Source organism: Lolium rigidum, chromosome 4 (genome assembly GCF_022539505.1).
Source record: "Lolium rigidum isolate FL_2022 chromosome 4, APGP_CSIRO_Lrig_0.1, whole genome shotgun sequence".
NCBI lineage: Eukaryota > Viridiplantae > Streptophyta > Magnoliopsida > Poales > Poaceae > Lolium > Lolium rigidum.
Genome location: NC_061511.1, coordinates 50,654,962 through 50,673,928, shown reverse-complemented (window position 1 = coordinate 50,673,928; position 18,967 = coordinate 50,654,962). Strand labels below are relative to the sequence as shown.

The following is an 18,967-nucleotide window of genomic DNA, read 5'->3' as shown; positions in this document are numbered from 1 at the left end:
TTCAAGCGCGCGCGGAGGCGGCTGGGAAAGCGGAGGAGCCCCCCGCTGACGGCGGGTGCAGCCCGCCGCTGCCGCCATTGCCCCCGAGCGGGGACGACGACGACGCAGACGGACCGCCGCTGCTCTGCGGGAGCGCCTCCGGCGCAGCCGCCATCGAGCTGGCGGCCCTCGTCGTCGCCTAGCAACCGGCGGCGTCGAAAAACCCTCCGCCGCCGCCCGATGACAGTAAAGTCGCCGGGAATCTTAATTTTTAGTCTAATAGGTCCGTAGCACGTAATTTAGGTGCAATGTGGTTGTATTTTGCCACTATTTAGTGTGAATTATGATCGAATCCAGCGTGATCGGCTGAAATCGACTTCAATCACGAAACTTGTTTTCCCGCGTCGCTTGATTTTCTGGAGTTCGGTTTGGGTTTACAGTTTCTGTTCTGCGCCGTGCCCAAATGCGCTCTCAAATCATTTTTCGGGAGACTGAACTCCGTTTTTTCGGTTCGAACTAATACGGGCTCTGTTAGAGATGCTCTTACAATGTTTGCAGCGGTGGGTTCAATACCAGTCGCACCGCATACTTAGCAACAATCATTGTCCTTGTTTCGCCCTTTTCTTTTGAAGTTAATTGGTAGTTTCTTCCTTAAATCCGTGGTACTTTTTCTGGACCTTGTTGGCCCGTCTCTCAAGTTTTTCAGCGTGTGTATCTTCTCTTCAATTTCTAGATAACTCAATAGCTCTAGTGTTTCAAAGACCTGGCAAAGTTTCTCGGGGAAGGAGGAACATTAGTGCCAATGCATCTCGAGGCAAACTTGTCGGCTAACGCATTCACAAGGAGCTCGAGTTTCTTAGCCATGCATCGCATCTCATTAGCCTTTTGAATAGAAAGGTGAACGTACTGGAAGCGCTGAAATTAGCCATTTTTTGTGTGTTTGTTTATCTGTCCTGTCAATGCCGTCACTTTTATCGCGGTATAAACAAACACATTAACCAGCATTTGAATGACAGCGAACGATGTTAATTCCGTTTAAAAATCGAGTTTAGCCATTCCATGTAGGACAGGGATGACCAGATGCATGAGTGCAGATACACGCCAACGGCCTCTATACATCGATCTCTCGTAATCATTGTCAACACAAGTGACCCGTACTGTATAAACAATTTGGTCGCCTGAGTGATGCCGATACAGTTCCGGACTAACATTTGTTCTTGGCTGGCGACTCGTGCTAGAATATAATACTCGTGCTAGAAGTTTTTCAGTCTCTCTCTTGTCGACAGACGACAGTGTTTTAAGAACGATTTACAATGATGTAAACGTTCTATATGAGTTAAACTGCACCCCACATTTGAATGATCGGATTGTTAATCTCCTTAAGAATTAAATTCGGCCAGACCATGTAGGACATGGATGATCACATGAGTGCAGACGCACGCGATCGTTCGTCAATACAGCCTGACACACATTGTTGTTATTTTTGGGCACCTAAGTGACACTGCTACAGTTCTGAACAAACAATTGCCTTACCTGACGATAAACAAACATCTCTCGCGATCATCGCCAGAACACGTGACCCGTATTTTTACAATTTTGGACGCCGAAGTGATGCTGCTACAGCAAACATTCGCCCTCTCGTTACCTGACGGCCAGCAATTAGAGTACAATACGAGATGAAAAGATTGACAGAAGAGGCGAATCATACTAATATTGTTTTTTTTTTTTCAGTTTCCAGGAATAACTAGTCAACCAAAAGTACACATCAGTTCGGACTGAAATTTGTAGTATCAAAGGAGTCCAATTTCTGCAATATTTAAATGTTATTTTACTGTAATACGTAAAAAATGGCTAGATATGGATCAGGAGGCTTAGAAAGGCGATTCAAATTCAAGGAGTCTTTCAAAGAAAGGCTGAACAACTTTACGTTTTGTCAAGGTAGTCCCTTCTTGCTCTTACGATGTTTGCAGCGGTGGGTTCAATGACCGATCGCACCGCATACTTACCAACAATCATTCTCTTCTGCCCAGCGCCACAAACAACTCTCAGGTTTGCTGAAACGTTTCCTGTGACTGAATCTGCAGGTGACGCAAAGGCCTGAATTCATGCACCCGTATCGCTAGTTCGGCAACTATATTGGACTGGAGGAGATTGCAGTTTCGAATAAAAGCTAGCCTGCCGCTGCTACAATATGCTTGCATTTGTTCCCGACCTCTTCGGTCAAGTGTGGTTCCGATACTCTAGCAATGTATCCCACAGTTAATTGATAACATTATTACCTTGGCTGAAGGTACAAATCAGTGCTGGGTTCCAGACAGAGCTGGAAAATCTCAGCAAACTCTTTGATCAACGACTCATAAGCTATATCCATCAGTTCTGCATCATTAAGTTCCCTTCCATTGGAAGTCCTCTGTAATATGTCCTTAATGCTCCCAACGCGACGGTCCTTTATGCCACAGGGAACGATACGTTCAAAAGGGGCTAAGTCGGTTGTGACGTTTAGAGCTAGGCCATGATATACTATATATCGTGAGCAATGGATTCCAATAGCTGCAACTTTCTGATCCCCTGGAGAGGAAATATAGCTTATACAAGTTAACAAAGAGATAAGTGATGGCATGATAAAACATTTTGCAGTATCCAAAAAGTTAGTAACATACCAACCCAGACACCAGTAAGGCCTTTTACTATCGACGCCTTAATAGAAAATGCGGAGTGAAGGGCACGGATGATCACGTCTTCCAGTGACCTAAGGTACCAGTGAAGATCCAACTCGTGATACCGCAAATTGATAATCGGGTACATGACAAGCTAAGGAAGCAAAAGTAATTGACTGTAAGAAAAACATGGATGCGGATGCATAGAAAGTTGGCATGGAATTGAATTGGACTAAAATTCCAAATCTAAGGTGGAAATGAATTGGCTTCTAATTCAATTATGTTGTTTGGATGTGTTTGGAAATTGATGTTGGAATTAAAGGGTGTAAGCAATTCCAAAAGCTGTTTGGATGAAAAACTATGGAATTTGGAATTTCTCCACAGGCGGCCGGCGGAACGAAGCTAGTAGGGCACCCGTCCCCTGCGTGCTCGAGCTGGACCCTCCGCCATGGCTCGAGCAGGAGGTGGCCAGAATCCCATCTCAGCGGCAGCCACAAGTGGAGCGTTGGGGCAGGCCGGCGTCAGCCAGATCTCCTCCAGGACGTGGCGGCGGTTGCAGGGCCGCGCGCGCGACGGTTGCAGGGACGCGGCGGCGGCGCCTGCCGCGGCCGAGACCGAGCGGGGCGGGTGGCGAGACGAGCAGCCAACGGCGACGGGAGATGCGAGTTGAGCGGGTCATGCGGCGGAGGGAGGCGGGGGCACACGCCGGCGGGGGAGGGAGGCGGGGCTCACGGCGGCGGGGAAGGGAGGCGGGGGCACACGCCGGCGGGGGAGGGAGGTGGGGCTCACGCCGACGGCGGAGGGAGGCGGGCGCACACGGCGGCGGAGGGAGGCGAGCGCACACGCCGGCGGAGCGGGGCGGGGCGGGGCGGAGCGGGGCGGGGCAGGGGCGGAGCAAGGCGGAGCAGGCCGGGGCGGGGCGGAGCAGGGCAGAGCAGGCAGGGGTGGAGCAAGGAGGAGCAGGCCGGAGCGGCAGCGACGATTGGCGAGCACGGGAGAGACAGGGAGGAGAGCGAGCGAAGGAGTTTCTGAGCGATTCCGAGCTCGCGAGCTCGGAATGTTTGCTGAACTTTTTACACGGGGGATTCCGAGCGCGGAATTTGGTTAAGTTTCCACGTCAAGATTCCGAGGCCAGTCTAAACGCCGGAATTCGCGGAATTGGCCCAAATTCCAATTCCATGCCTTAATTCCATGCATCCAAACACAACAGGAGTGTTAAGCTACAAAAGAAATTCAAGAAGATCTGGAATTCCAGGAGAATTGAAATTCAAGAAGGGGAACTGAAATTCAAGAGAATCGGGTACATCACAAGCTAAGGATCATTGTTCTTCATTCAAAAGGTCCATAGGAGGAGGAAACCGCGTCCCTCTCCTTGTCGCTCCCGCGGGCGACAGGAGAGGACCCCTGCGCCGCCGCCCCTCTCGTCCCCACCCAACTCCCCTCCTTCCCTCGCCGCCGCCCGGAAGGCGACGCCGGCCAAAGGCTGGTCGTGGGCGGCGGCGGGGCCTCTCCTCCCCCGCGCGTGGTGAGATCGGCGCGGGCCGAAATCGCCAGGCCAGGGCGTCTCGCGGGCTGGGGCGCGGCGGCGCTGTTGCTGCGGCGACGGCGTGGCGACCAGCGGCGGTGGCTGCGGTCCTGGCGGCTCCAGGGCGGCGGCGGGCGGGACCTGGCTCCCGGGCTCGGCGGGTTGGCGGGCTCGATCTGGGCCCGCATGGGCCAGCTGAGGCGCCTCTCTCTGCGAGCGGCGTGTGGCGGCAGCTGGTCCCTTGTCGGTGGTGGTGGCTGTGTGGAGGTGCTCGGGGCCGTTTGCTCCGATGCTTGGTGATGGCCGGCGGGTGTCGGCGTCGTCCCTCCTCTCCCCGTCTCGTCCTTCAGCCTGTTGGGGCGTCTCCGCGGAGGCTGGCATCTTCTCGGCTTGCAGATGGCAGCCATGAAGGCGGTTCGCTCCCTACGTGGGGGCGGCCGGGGATGGGCGGGGACCTCTGGCTGCGAGAGTCGTCCGCCTCTTTACTCAGCCATCATCCTGCAGCGGGTTGACCGCTGGGGCTGGCGGATGCCATGGCTTCGCAGATGGCGGCCATGGTGGTGACACGCTCCCCACCCTGGGAGCCGTCGTGGCTGGGTATTGAGCCCCTCTGTCTTGCCGTCAGTGGCAGCGGACGCTGCTTCCGTCTGTTCTGATGTGCCCCGTGGTGATGCAGATGGCAGCCATGGGTGCGGTCTCTTCTCCGATGTGAGGGAGCCGTGGCAGTGGTGGTGGTGGCTTCTTTTGCCGGTTGCTAGGCTCCGGTTTCGGGTTCTTGTCGGAGCTCTATGGCATGTTCGGCGCAGGTGGTCTATGTGCGTGCTTCGGCTGGCCTACCCTTGGGTATATCGGACCCAGTGGGGTTGGGGTTGCCCTCGGTGGTGCTTTGTCTTTCGACTACGGCGGTGACCCCTGCGTGCGGTGTGGGTGCTCCATGCCCTTCGGCTCCATCCGGCAGCACACAGGCATCGTGGCGTCGTCTCGGCTACGCGCGACCTTTCGGCCACACCCTCGACACAGGTGGTGTCGGTGCGTAGTGTGGTCTCGGATGCGCGCCGCCTTTCGATTACGTCGACGGTGCAGTGTCGTTGTTGGGTCCCTCCGCCGTGTCCGTCAGGCTCTTCCTTGTGACCGCCGAGCTTGGGTCACGATGAGTCTTCTCTTCGATCAACCGTCCCCCAAGGTTTTGCGGGGTGGCCTTTCCTTCTCCCCGTTCTTGTGTTTTGTTGGTGTGTGTGTGTTTTCCTTTTCTTCTCCTCTCTGTAACCCCCGTGTAGTCTGTTCATTTGAACCTATCTTGTAGAGGCTGAAAAGCCTCATAGGCAACTTTGGAATATATTCAGGTGGGGATTCGTTCCCCCCCGGTGAAAATTCGAAAAAAAAAGGTCCATAGGTTCCTTTAATAGAAAAATGTCATTGAAATCCCTGTTGGTTGATTCTTTACTTTAATTTGAGGCTTTAGTTACTTAAGATCTGCCTACCATGAAACAGAAAAACAAGTTGGAAACAGTAGGCAGATAAGCCAGAAACACACCACCAGACTGAAGTAGAACTATGCGAGTTACACTTTCAGACACATGATGCATCAAACTTGACTACTCCTAGCTTTCCAAATCGTCTCTTATATTAGTGAACAGAGGTTGTAATAAGTACCTGTCCAGGACCATGATATGTCACCTCCCCGCCACGGTCAATACGATGAACCTCATAAGGAGAATCTCCTACATCGAAATGGAGGAACTCCTCGCTGCTGCCGGTGCCCAACGTATAAACGGGTGGATGCTGCAGGGCGATCAAGGTGTCCATGTGATCCTCGTCGCTGTCTACCAGCCCTTTCCTCCTCTTAACAATGGACTTCTGCCTAGCCCACGATTCAGCGAAAGGAACTATCTGCTGATGGAGATCAAAGCATTCGCACCTGTGGAATGAATACATACAGGGAGTGCCATCCACCATGATGAACACCGTACGTCAAGCAACAAAAGGGTGTGATGAGATGCTACAGCAATGCTCACAGCTTCGGTTCAGGTGTCAATTCAGACAGCAAGACTGATGCTACACAGATTATTTAGAGCTACATCTTGTAAATAGATCATGGCCAGTGTTGTGCATAACACTAGAAAGTACTGGATCACCAGATTTGTTTGTGCTCAACTGCCCAAGATCAGTAGTAGCACCAAATCAAGAAAACATTGGGCTAAACAAAGCAAGCTTTTACCTCCTCCTGGCGACGCGGGCGGCATCGGCCACCGGGGCCGCGTGCGTCGCCGCGGCAGCGACTGGACCGGAGTGGCAGCCGGCGGCGAGGACCAGCCTCCGCCTCCTGTAGCACGCAGAGGATCCCTTGGCGGCTTCGGAGATGGGCAGGAAGCCGTGGCAGAGAGGGGCGGAGATCACCATGGCTGATACTGCAGAGATTTTACAGGGTATATCAGCTACATCTGATTAGTTACCAAAACTTCCGGGTATATCAGCTCCCTCCACCTAAAAGATATAATTTGAATTATTAAATAATTTCAAAAAAAAATTAGCTTGTACATCTCGATAATCTATTTGCGATACATACAGTTTCGTGTAAAATCTTTTTTTACGATCGACGTAAAAAAATAAGTAACGCATTTATATAGCCCAAGCAACAAGTTCGATATTTTTATGGAAAGATTTTGTGCGCGTGTAGCATGTGAAGATGTACACATGAATTTTTCGTTTCATACTAGTATTTTGATATTTCATCATAATCTATTATGCGTGTGCGTGTCTTCTTTCGCAGCGCCTGAAAATTGATGGCAATAATTCGGAAAAGGGAAAAAATAATCTCGGGGAAGGCAGTTCCACATTGCTTAGCAGCGAGGACTGACATTGCTTGTTCGGGTAATGCGAAATGGAATCGAGCAGGGGCTTCCGCGCGATGAGAGAAGACAGCCCAGCTTGTTAGTAGTAGTAATGAGTATAATCGCCGAGTCTGGCGGACAATCCAACGAACAGCTGGGCGGCAACCTAGTATCCCATCCGGGCGTCCCAACCAAAAAAAGGGGGCAGGGAGATGGATCGGGGAGGACGCGAGCAGTCACCTGCTGCTTGATCCGTTGGGTCTGCGGCGGCGGTAGCTTTGCCTTACGGCGTGCGCCTAGGCAGCTAGGGATAATCCATCCTAGCGTGCTTCCTTCCTTCCCGGATGATTTGATGCGCTCTCGTCTGGCCCCGGTGGCGGCGGGAAGCGGGGGAGGAGGAGGGCGGTGGGGCGGCGGCGGTGGGTGGATGCAGATGGATCACGATGCAGGCGGCGGAGGCGGATGTCGTGCAAATTGAGTTCGTTTTGAGCTTGAGAGAGAAACGAGTAAACAGAATGGCCAGGCCGTACACCACACGAGCTTAGCCTAGGCCCTAGTCAGCCAAAAATTTGGCCCAAATTCTCAAGGGTGTTGATTTTTTTTCTTCTCTAATAAAGCTGGGCTGGACCAGCGGCGAGGTCTGCAGCCGACCGCCGACGGTCCAGTGTCACTGTAAACAGCGGTGGAGGTGAGCGCTGCAGGTGACGATGAAGGCGACGTCGAGAAGATGGGGTACAAATCTCCGGTGCTGCCACATCGGTGCAGAACCTCCTTGGTGCGGTAATCCTTCACAGATAGGCCATAGGGGTCAAATTCCATAGCAAGCATATTATCAGTTGTAAAGCGGTGGACAGAGAGGAGATCTTTGACAAGATTGGGGACAACAAGAACTTCATTGAGAGGAAGGGGCCGAGAGGAAGAGAGAATGTGAGAAGTACCAACATGAGTGATAGGTAGGGAATCGCCATTGCCAAAAACAACAGGTGCATGAGAGTGAACAGGTCTAGGATGAAGCAAGGTACCTTGGTTGCCTGTCACGTGCGCTGAAGCCCCGGAGTCCGCAACCCATGCGCCGTGCATGGACATGTCCTGCAGGGCGTTGATGAGCGCTGTCTGCTGGAAGCTCGGCGTCGAGGTTGATGCAGTGAAGGAGGCGCCATGTGGACCCGACGAAGGAGGGGCCGGAACTGCTGTTGTTGGCGGCGACGCGAAGTGCGCAGGGACGATGTACTGCGGCATGGGCGGCGGCATACCGTAAGTTGGAGACGCGGCGACGGAGGGTGGCGCGGCGTAGTAAGGAGCAGCGGCGCCGTGGTACTGCAGAGGCGCGAAGGTGGTGTAGGCGTGCGGGTGCGCCGCGGGTGGACGCGGGCCGAGGATGCCGGGCGCCATGCCTGGGCGCGCTGGAGCGGTGAAGGCGACAGGCCAGGCCTGGACCATGCCAGTCCAGGGACGCGCCGAGTTGGGGGCGGGGTTGTTGTTGTAGCCGCCGTGATTGTTGAATCTCTTGCGCTTCTGGTGGCCCTAGTTCGGTGATGGAGAGTTCTGCGCGCCGAAGGATCCATGGCCGCCATGGGTGCCAGCCGGGGCGGGCGGGCGCGGGTAGGTGATGAAGGCCGTGGAGGTGGAGGCCGCGCCAGGGACCTTGCCTTGCATCTTTTCATCCATGGACAGTTTGTCCACGGCGGCGGCGAAGGAGAGGGTCGCAGCCTCAGTGGGGTGGGGGCGCGGAAGCTGGGGTTGATGGTGGTTGAGAGGGCGGCGGAGGTGCCGGCGCTGGTGGCGCCAGAGGTGGCCGCGCCGGCGGCTGAGGCGGTGCCCGTCATAGTAGGATCGGAGAGGGATTAGGAGGAGTCTGATACCATGTAAACAGGGAATAGAATGAACTGTGCAACACACTTTATTAATCTGAACAGATTACAATATATAGGCTGACAGAAGAGATAGCGAGAGGGAGTCGTGGTGGTTTCAGATCCTAGCTAAGTGCACGGTGGACGTGCATTACATGCAGATAACCATTGACTAAGCAATACAGACTAAGTCTAGTCTAACAGTTACATCTGCTGCTGGCTCGGCTTCCATGCGCAGAGAGATGGTTTCTTTCTTGGATACCTTCTGTATCATTTGAGGTATTCCGAATTTCAGATTCATGCAAGCATTTCGAAGGGTGTCCCAGATATTCCTCACGGAGACGCTTATCTATGTGACTGATGATCCATGCCACGAAATCTATGAACCCGAGGGCGAGATGGTACACTGGAATCATGGAGAGGACCGAGCGGATAGCATGATTGGCTTGTACCCTCTCAGAGCCGGCCTTCAGTCTTGTCAGTTAGCGAGCAGGAGGTGCAGATATGAAGGCGAAAATACCTCCATGCATGGAACGTCGTGACCGTTGCGGCCTTGGAGCCTCCCTGCTTTTATGGCCATCTGGACATCTGCTCGACATGCCTGACTGAGCACTGAGGGCTGCACTTGAAATGTCTTGCGTAAGTTACAGCTCTGAACATTTTTATATGGTGGCCAGGGAAATCAGTACTTCAAAAACTGGTGGCAGGATTGCTGAGAAGATAGCTGCCACTTAATACGTACTGCTCCAGTGGATGATGTTGCCCGCCGGTCCGTAGGCTGTGGCGGAAGGACTGGATCCCCATGGTTTCAGGAATCATCCAATCCTACAGAGTAATTCAGCATGAAACCCAAGAAATCTAAGGTTCAAACAACTTAGCGAGAACCTGTACAGAGTTTATAGGAAAGATAAATGCAGACATAATTTCAAGATAGAAGAATTACATTTGCATCACTCTGTAAAAAGGAGAAATACACCATTAGCTAAGGTGTAGCCTCTGCTACATGCATCGTATATCCGGGGCTTGAGGTTGAGCGTGACCCACTTGAGGTTAGCGAGGGCGACATGAACCACACGCTTGCAAAACGAGGATAACCAAAGGACACGCCTGCAAAACGTCTCCAATGGTGAGTTGGTGACCCAATATGCTGTGTTGAAGAGCTACCTATCTGAATCATCGTTCGGTGTTTTGAACGTGTCAGAGTTACTACACCAAACATATACTTTGTCACTAGCTTGGAGACCAGAAAATATCTTTTCCTTTTAGATTGCACATGCGATTGACAATATGCAGATCTCTAGAACTTTGAAAACTTCCGATTTCATTGGAATACTGCCATAATGAAAGAGTCGATTTGAAACCAATATGGGAGTACCATATAGCAAGACACATCGATACGATACAGGAAGCGAGGAAACCAAGATGATATCAGTCGCAAGTTGCAGAATGGGTTGCAAGCGTACAAATGTAGACAATGATACAGCAACAGTTGGATACAGCAACACAAAAACCAAGGTGCTAACTGCTGTTAATTTATCTACTCCGTAGTATACTCGTGTAGTTGTTTAAACCAGCCCACAGGCAAGCAGCAGGCATTGCCGCCGGCCCGCGCGGCCTGATTAGTGGTTAAGCACATGTATTTATACAATTATTATACACCCCTAAATAAACCGTACACGAGTTTCTTAATACTGGTATTTTGCTAAGTTAATCGGCTCGTCAACTCAAGGAACAGGCACAAATGCGCTAGAGCTCTCCAAGTGATCATGTGGCGACCTCCTTTGTTCACAGAGATGGTGACAGCCACAATTAACTGCGGTGACGACGCAGGTTTGCGTCACTTGGCGCGTCGCCGTCGGTTGTCGCCGCCGACGGCCGGCAGCCAGGCCTTTGTAGTCGTGCTCGCCTTGACTTTGACCCCCGTTCTCCCGGTGGCGCTACCTGTCTCAGTGCCTTGCGTGTTAATCGCTATGCCTAATCCTGATTCCCAACTGGATGGTTGTCCACTTTTTTTTTTGTCACCTTGTCCTCTTTTCACAAACAATACAACATACGTATATTTACACTAACAACTAGATACACGAGTTAACTCTAACAATTTACAAAATAAAGTCTAAAAGAAATCAGTAAAACTTTGTGAGGTCTTCAAACTATTTTTCCTTCCATTACACAATCTTGTACTTCTTTGAAGACGCAGCAAATAGATACCAAATCATATACCTGAAAATATAAAGGAAGGTTCTCCATCATTTTAATTTAAGCCGCAAAGCACCAACACTGTTAGGAAAAACAACCGAACAACCTGCCCCATGATGCTTGGGAGCCGAGAGTACGAATCACCATCATCGAGGATGTGATAGGCGGGATAAATATTGCAAGGATAATCATATTCGCGACAACTATGAATAAATATCAAAAATCGATCCAGCGAAGTAAGATCTAAATGTCTATACCTAGAGAATTGTAATCTTCCAACACCACCACTAACACCGCGAATGAGATCTCATCGTTGAAAGAAGTGCCAAAGAACACTTACTTACAATGTCATCTCCGTTGAGGCGGAGGCAAAAAAAAGATGGCCACCACAACTCTAACATAATCTATTCAAAACCATACTTTTATTAAAAGCCACACACATAGATCGGATTCCCCACCTCTCCTAACACCAGCGAAGCCGACCTGAGGAGGGGGAACCGATCTATGGAAGGCGGAAGTGGCGTTAGTTTTCTAGGAGACGGCGGCTTCCAGGATGTATCGACAGGGATTTTTTGTCACCTTGTCTTGATTTGGGAAGACACGATATTTTGCGCTATTTTTATTGGTATTTTGGCAGACCAACCAAAGCATCACACTAGGAGATCGAGCTTTTGTAAGAGTACTCCCTCCCGTCCTGAATACTTTGTGGCAGGTTTAATAAATTCAGACACATTTGTGCCTATATTTTACCAAAATATAGAGACAGAGGGAGTAGCATTGTTTTTTTTTTTTGGGAAAGGTGAATATGCATGCTTCAACATTATTACCACCGGAGACAAGAATTTGAACCGCCAGCTTTGAAGATGCAAACTCAACATATAGGAATTTCAGAAAAAGGTTGAGTGGATTAGAAAGTGCATTGGAAATGTGCGAACCCACATCTCTATTCTATTCACATCTCTATTCTATTTAATTCTTCCACTTTCAATAAGCTAAGTGAATGTAGAAGATAAAGAAACCATGTATTAAGGAAGCATTCGATAGCCTGCATGGCTGCATGGGGTCTGGCCAGGATGGGGGAGCAGAAAACTGGTCTATTGGTTGCATGCATGCCTCCTTGAACCTGGCCCGGAGGTGCCTAGAGGACAGCACCTGAATTGGCTGTCTCTCCTCGGCCGCCAGCCTTGGTGCGCGCAAAACCAGAGATGCACAATTTCCCCACCATTCGAGGCCGTCCAGCTTTAGATCTGCGGCGATGTCGAGTGAATATCCACCATCAAGCACGGCGACAGCATACCTGCGGGCAACACCGTCGAGAACGTAGACAGAGGTCATGCCAACTACACCTTTAAGCGTGGCGACGCTTGTCCTGCAGGCTTCACCTTAGAGCACGACGATGCTTGGCCTGCCGCCTTATCCTTCGCCCCCGACCACTATGATGCGTGAGTTGGATGGGCCTTAAGAAATTTCTATCCTTCTCGGTAGATGTTCGTAGAGTTGTGGAAATTTTTGGTTGGATAAGGTACATATGTGCAACTTGTGGTAGATGTTGGTAGATATGTGGTAGGTTTGTTCGTTCGTGTTGGAACAAGGGTAGATCTGTGGTAGAGTTGTTCCTTTGTGTTGTAGCAATGGTAGATCTGTGAATTTGTAGGACTACTTCTGGTTCTGATGGATGTTAATAATACTTAGTGGTCATTGTTTGTAGGAAAATCATGCTTATTGTTTCATCTATAATTGTAGGGCAACATTATGGTGTATCTCTTTGCCCCCAATGAGCCAAAAAGTACTCCCGGTTCAAGCCATTTGCTAGTTCACTATTCCAACGGTGTGGTAGTCCTCTCTGTCATTGTTCGTCCTAACTGACTTTGTAAGCTGGTCACGGATGGGATCAGGTCTAGGGGTGAGAACAACTTCCATTGTAGCTACAACGTGTGTGCAATGATGTTTTTGACTTCATTGGAAATAGTGTCGCCCCAACTCAGGTTTACAACCATCTGAGGAAGTGGAAGAGGAGGCGGGTTTTTTTTCTGTGCATGATTAAAGCTCTGGAAGGAGTCAGCTAGTGTGATGAGATCACAACCTTTAGGATGAACAAAGACAAGTTGAAGGAACTACTCGAGGTTAGAATGCTTACTACTGTATTGCTGTTTTACTCATTCATGATGACCATAACCATGACCGTGTCTGTGTTTGACTAACACTTGTATTATCGATCTTAGAAACACCTAAGAGAGCACGATGAACTATGCTCAGATGAAGACCATCTTCACGCTTGAGCATTTTATTTTGAAGATCCTGTACAATCCCCGCTCACTCATCCAGGATATTAACCACCTTGATGATAACGAAATCGACTGTGTGAGTTACGCTATGTTGACAACAGATGAGGGGAGGACCTGGCTTTGCAATATCTACCATTAGTGCTTCTACTTTGCTACTCAACTATTTTGGTGTGTGATGCTCGGACTTGATGAAAAATGATGCTCTTTTAAGAACAACTTGTATCTTTTGGGAGGTGGTGATATATCCCCAACATTAGCTAGGACTTGACGAAAACTTATGACCAAGTTGAAGGTGGTATATATGTTAACCCCGCCACTGATATGTCGCCACATGTTGTTGGTTAACTGGTGTTGCATCATTGGCTAGGTTATGCTATTGGACTGTTTATTTCAATGGCAATGCCATCTAAACTTGCTTATGTTGAAGAAATGCCACTTTTGATGAAGATGATAAACTAGTGCTTTTGATGTCCAACTTGCTTATAATCATGTAATTGCTGATGATGATGAGATGCTGCTACTTGTTGATTTACTTGTTCATGATGATGAACTGGTGCTTTTGATGACGAATTTGCTTACTATCATGTGCTTGCTTTTGAACTGGTGCTAGTGTGTGATTGTAGTGGTAATGCCACCACTTGGAAGAAGTGGTTAGAAGAAACATGGGCCGGTTGCAACCAAACAAACAACTTTGCATCACCCATGTATGAAGTGCTTGCACGCATGCTACCAAATGGGTTGCAGAACATGTCCCAATACATGTTTTTACTCAGCATTGCCCACCCCAGCACCGCCCAATTGGACCGCGATTTGGATGCAGACTACCAAACATATCCTAAATGTTATTGGGTCTTTTCCTGCATGATGAGAGAGAAACACTTTTTCTATTTTAAAGTGCACGGGAAAAAGAGAAACACTCTTTTATGGATAAATTTTTAAGCTAAACGTCCACTTAATTGTAAATGAGGGGAGTATCTCACATTTATAACACAACGTATAGAAAATACTAAATTAATTATATCTACTTTGAGTAAGGGGATCCCTGAGCGTCCCCTGGGGGATCGAATCCCCGATCCCCCAGGTGCTCCAATCGACATATGTCCCCTGTTTTTTTTTATCAAATTCACACATATGCTTCCATAAACCGCAAATGTAGCAAAACTAAACACGATTGCAGGAAAACTAAACATGATTGCAGCACAAAACGGTTCACACACAAAACAAAGGAACAGACATAGACCTCGCCAGAGACCTGCAACAGTAAATTAGTTCTACGGTGGCAAAACCAACTTCGCCGAAGAAAATAAGAAGCATGCCACTGTAGCGAAATTGACTTCACCAGAGACTATCGCGAGGGCCTCGTAGAAACAATTTTCTACTATTGTAGCAAAAACACAAAACAACTGTAGCAAACTCGATTTCGCTAGAGACTGTCGCAAGAGACTCTGGCTAGAGACCTCACAGAAATAATTTCCTACTAATGTAGGAAAAATACATTACAATTGTATCGAACCAGATTTCGCTGGAGACTCTCGTGCCAGCTCGTATAAAAAGTTTTCTACTACTGTAGAAAAACACTGAACAATTATAGCAAACCCGATTTCGTCGAAGACCCCGTAGCATCAATTTTGTACTATTGTAGGAAAAAATAGAATGATTGCACATGGAAAACATAGGTATGTAGCAAATCCTCGTGTGGCATGGCAAAAACATGATCTTGCTGGTAGCAACATGGATCACCGTTGGAAGCAGGCTCGACTACCGTTTGTAGCATCTCTATATGCCGTTTGTGGGATCTACGTCAGAGATAGTAGCAACAACATTGACAAAAATATAGCATCGCCATCGGCCTACAGTAGCACCGATGTCGACCTATAGTAGCACCACTGCTATTCGTATGTAGCATCACAAGAAAAAATGGAGTTCACCGTGGAGTATTGGTGTGACAGCCGTCATTGTTGCTACCCAAAAATTGCTCGGCCATGCTCAAGAGAAGAACCACGGTGAGATGCATAGAGAGGAGGCGGAGGACATCGCATCCGCCATCGCCCCGTGAAGACACCACTGCAGCCATGGCCGAAGGTCCGCGGCTGTGCGTAGGAACAGGGCGGCGGCTGGAGAGGTGGTGGCATGAGGTCATCGAAGTTGCGTCGATGACTGGCCCTCGACAACACCGGTAGAGGTGGCGACATGGATACCTCGAAGAATCGGCAGCAGACGAGGTAGGAGACTGTGTACGGGGCCGACGATGCAGGGATTGGGTGGCGGTAAGGGATGGACGAGGGAGGCGGGGTGGTTGGCGTCGGGAGCCAGACATGCTGGGGAGATCAGGCATTCCTCGTTTTGTTCTGCAGAAGCCATGGCGAGGGACTCTGAGCGGGAGAATAAGGATGTGAAGGGAAAAGTTGTCTCGTGCGGTGGGGTCCACATGGTACACACGCCGTGCTCACGTGGTGGAGGAACGTGAGTGTTTTACTTTGTCTAATTTTCAAAAGTGCCTTCTAGATCAAGTAACGAGTTATGCTACCTCTGTCTATAAATAGACATCTAAGTTTTATCTAAATTTGGACATATATAGACGCTATTTATTGTATAGATACATCCAGAACTAGATAAACCTCAAACATCAATATTTATGGATGGATGGAATTCTCTTTTGTCCATAAATAGATGTTTTTATTTATGGACGGTGGGATAAAAAAAGCTTATCTATATCTCTTATAAAGCAAAACCCCGCTAGAAGATCATTTAAGTTGTCTATCTCAACATGCAAGCTATCCACATCATTCATTCTATTAGCCATCCAATTATCCATGTCATCCCCTCTAACATTCATTAATACTCTATATGCAAGCCACATCATCTATTTTTTAAGCCATCCAATTATCCACATCATCAACTTTTAGGGGCCAACTAGATAACTATTTCAAGTCTCTTGACTATTTACGCCAATTGAATCCTACATGCTTCTACAAATAACATCTTATTCCAATCAATTTATATCCTTTTGTTTTCTACAAAATAGAGTTATCGGAGAAATTCCCGCTGCAACGCGCGGGGTATCTTTCTAGTTCATAAAGATACTCAATCCCACGAGACATGTTTTATTTTATCTAAATTTGGATAATAAATAAGTTAAAACATGCTTCATAGGACGGATAGTAGTACTCCTTCCGTTCCGTAGATATTGTCTTAAATTTATCTAATTTTGAATATATCTAGTCACCAAATGGTGTTAGATAGAGAACCAATCTCAGGTTAGGTGGTTAGGAGGATTGTTGTACCCCTGACCTATCAGAGTTCAAACCCCAGGTTTGACATCTGTGGGTCTCATAAAGCCGAAATATTTAATCAGTGGGAGGTGACGTTCTCGTCGACTGCGAGGCGCCTGTGGTGACTTCGTCAATTTTCAAGATCCAATCCGCCGGCTCAGTCTTTCGGAGGTGCTCATAGGGCTAGGGTGTAGGTATGTGCGTTCATAGCGGTGCGTGTATGCGCGTGTATATGAGCGTCTGCGTTTATACTGTGTTTCTCAAAAAATGGTGTGAGATAAATCAAAATTTAAACAAATCTGACATAAATTTTATGAAACAAAGGATCACATCTTTTCGTTTACGTACCCGCTGGACAATCAACCAATCACGATTTATAGTTCGGTACAAAGCCGTGTCAGTACAACGGGTCGTCGTTAGCAACATTAGAAATACATCACGTCACTTTAGAAGATTCAGAACTTAGCCAGCCACCTAATATATAGTTGCAACAGCTTTGATAAGTGGGTGAGAGAGAGTGGTGAGTTCCGGGTCCACGTCACGCATTATGTGCACTTTTTAAATTTAGCAAAATTATGTGCACATGCTTATACCTCTTTCATGTCAAAGCTTGGTAGTATATATTTGTCTTTCTTTGTCAAAATTCCGTGCACACTCTTTCATGTCCAATTGGGACGGGAGTTATACAATTTTTTTCAGTATTTGTTACTTTCTTCGTTACACTTTTCTTATAAAGAGTGTTTCATTAGTTAAAGTTTAAGAAATACAACAGGTCTCTGTATAATTAAGATTTTTTTTGCAGACATACAAACATCCGATATCCAACGATACATAAGGTAAAATATAAAAGGCAGGATACACATGATCAACCATCAACTCTGAATTGATATGAATGTCTAAGATGGTGGAGGTCAAATCCGCAGATTACAAAAGATAGAAATTTCCTCTGTTGTATCCTCCAACTGTGTAGATAACTCTATAAATAGATCATGATTCTCCACGCGCCATCTATAAATACATCATGATTCTCCACGCGCCATGAACGTGGCAAAGCAGTGCACCAGCAAATAACCTGCAAAAGAGACTATTTTTTATCATTAAAAATCTTATTATTTCTACATAGCCACAACAATCAAATATTAGCAAGCGCTCCCACCATAATAATTATTTTAAACCTATGATACGTCCCATTTAGCCAGTTGTCGAATGAATTGGCAATGCTGCATAGCGGGTATAAGGTAGAACATGTTTAGATGACTGACCATATATATAAATCTAGTAAACTGTCGTTAGAAGAATAAGCTTTCAATAGTCTTGTCGCGATGATAAAAGACACACTTTTTTACTTTATGCCAATTACATTTTGCAAGGTTGTCCTTAGTGAGAGTTACCTCTCTACGAAGATACCATGCAAAAACCTTAGTTTTAGTGGTATCTTATTTTTTTCAAATTTTGTATTATTATTATCAACTTGCATTTGAGGTTAGATCAAAGAACTATACATGGATCCCACAGAGAATTTGTCACCCTCGTGTAGATTCCAACGAAACTCGTCGGTCCCGTCGCTAACTGGACCATATCGAGGCGCTGAAGAAAGGCATTCCAGGATGCTAGCTTTGGACCAACAAGATCTCATCTGGACGTCACATCCGGAGGTGAACTTTTCATCACTTCTGCTAAAGTATCTGATTTGTGACGCACAATATTGTATATTGCAGGATAATATTTGCGAAGAGTGGCACTACCAAGCATCTCATCTTTCCAAAATCTACTCTGAGATCCATCCTTGACAGAGAAAGACCCATATAGAGAGAAAAACTTCCATATCGCCATAAGGCCAGTCCAGAAGTGCGAGCCCCCAAGTTTCCACTATACCTAAAACAAAGGCTTTGAGTCGACATACTTTCTCTTTAGGCCTTGTTTACTTCTCTCGTATTTTTCTTCCCAATGGGTATGGGGATGGGAGGGGATTTGGTGTTCACCCAATCCCCTCAAATACCCTTCCCCAAAAATACACTAGTATGATGAAGAGTTTTTGATTTAGGCAAAAAATATGGGGATGGGAGGGAATGGGAGGGGATATCTCGGGATTATGTCGTTCAAAACCGGAGAAGTAAACGGACTAGTGGGGATTTTCCGGGATACGAAATAATCCCCTCCCATCCCCATAAATACCCTAGAAGTAAACAAGGCCTTAGGATGGTTTGCCAAATCTCATCTTCAGTCAGAAGCCCGAATAACCATTTTTCAAGAAGTGCTCGCTTTTTTTTACCTCAAGGTCATGAATACCAAGTTCTTCTTGATCTTTTGGATGGCAACAAACATCCCATTTAGCCAATCGATATTTATTTTTCTCACTATCTACTTGCCAA

At 47.8% G+C, this 18,967-nt stretch overlaps 1 protein-coding gene across 1 annotated transcript; it reads right to left on the bottom strand.

The window, feature by feature from the left end:
• Positions 1–1,842: 1,842 nt before the first annotated feature.
• Positions 1,843–8,384, bottom strand: LOC124647023 (octanoyltransferase LIP2p, chloroplastic-like). The gene is made up of 6 exons (XM_047187029.1): positions 8,015–8,384; positions 6,380–6,569; positions 5,815–6,079; positions 2,640–2,790; positions 2,259–2,547; positions 1,843–2,057 (listed from the first exon to the last, which is right to left on the bottom strand). Exons 1-6 carry the CDS (start codon positions 8,382–8,384, stop codon positions 1,982–1,984), a joined length of 1,341 nt encoding a protein of 446 aa, XP_047042985.1. The 3' UTR covers positions 1,843–1,981.
• Between the last annotated feature and the right edge of the window lie 10,583 nt (positions 8,385–18,967).

Bases quoted from the DNA above. Each gene is read 5' to 3' on its own strand.
- LOC124647023 (XM_047187029.1), bottom strand. From the start codon at position 8,384: ATGGCGCCCGGCATCCTCGGCCCGCGTCCACCCGCGGCGCACCCGCAC. The intron at 6,080-6,379 runs GTAAAAGCTTGC...TTCATTCCACAG, and splicing joins GCCCGCGTCGCCAGGAGGAG to GTGCGAATGCTTTGATCTCC. The intron at 2,791-5,814 runs GTACTTATTACA...TTGCTTCCTTAG, and splicing joins CATATCATGGTCCTGGACAG to CTTGTCATGTACCCGATTAT.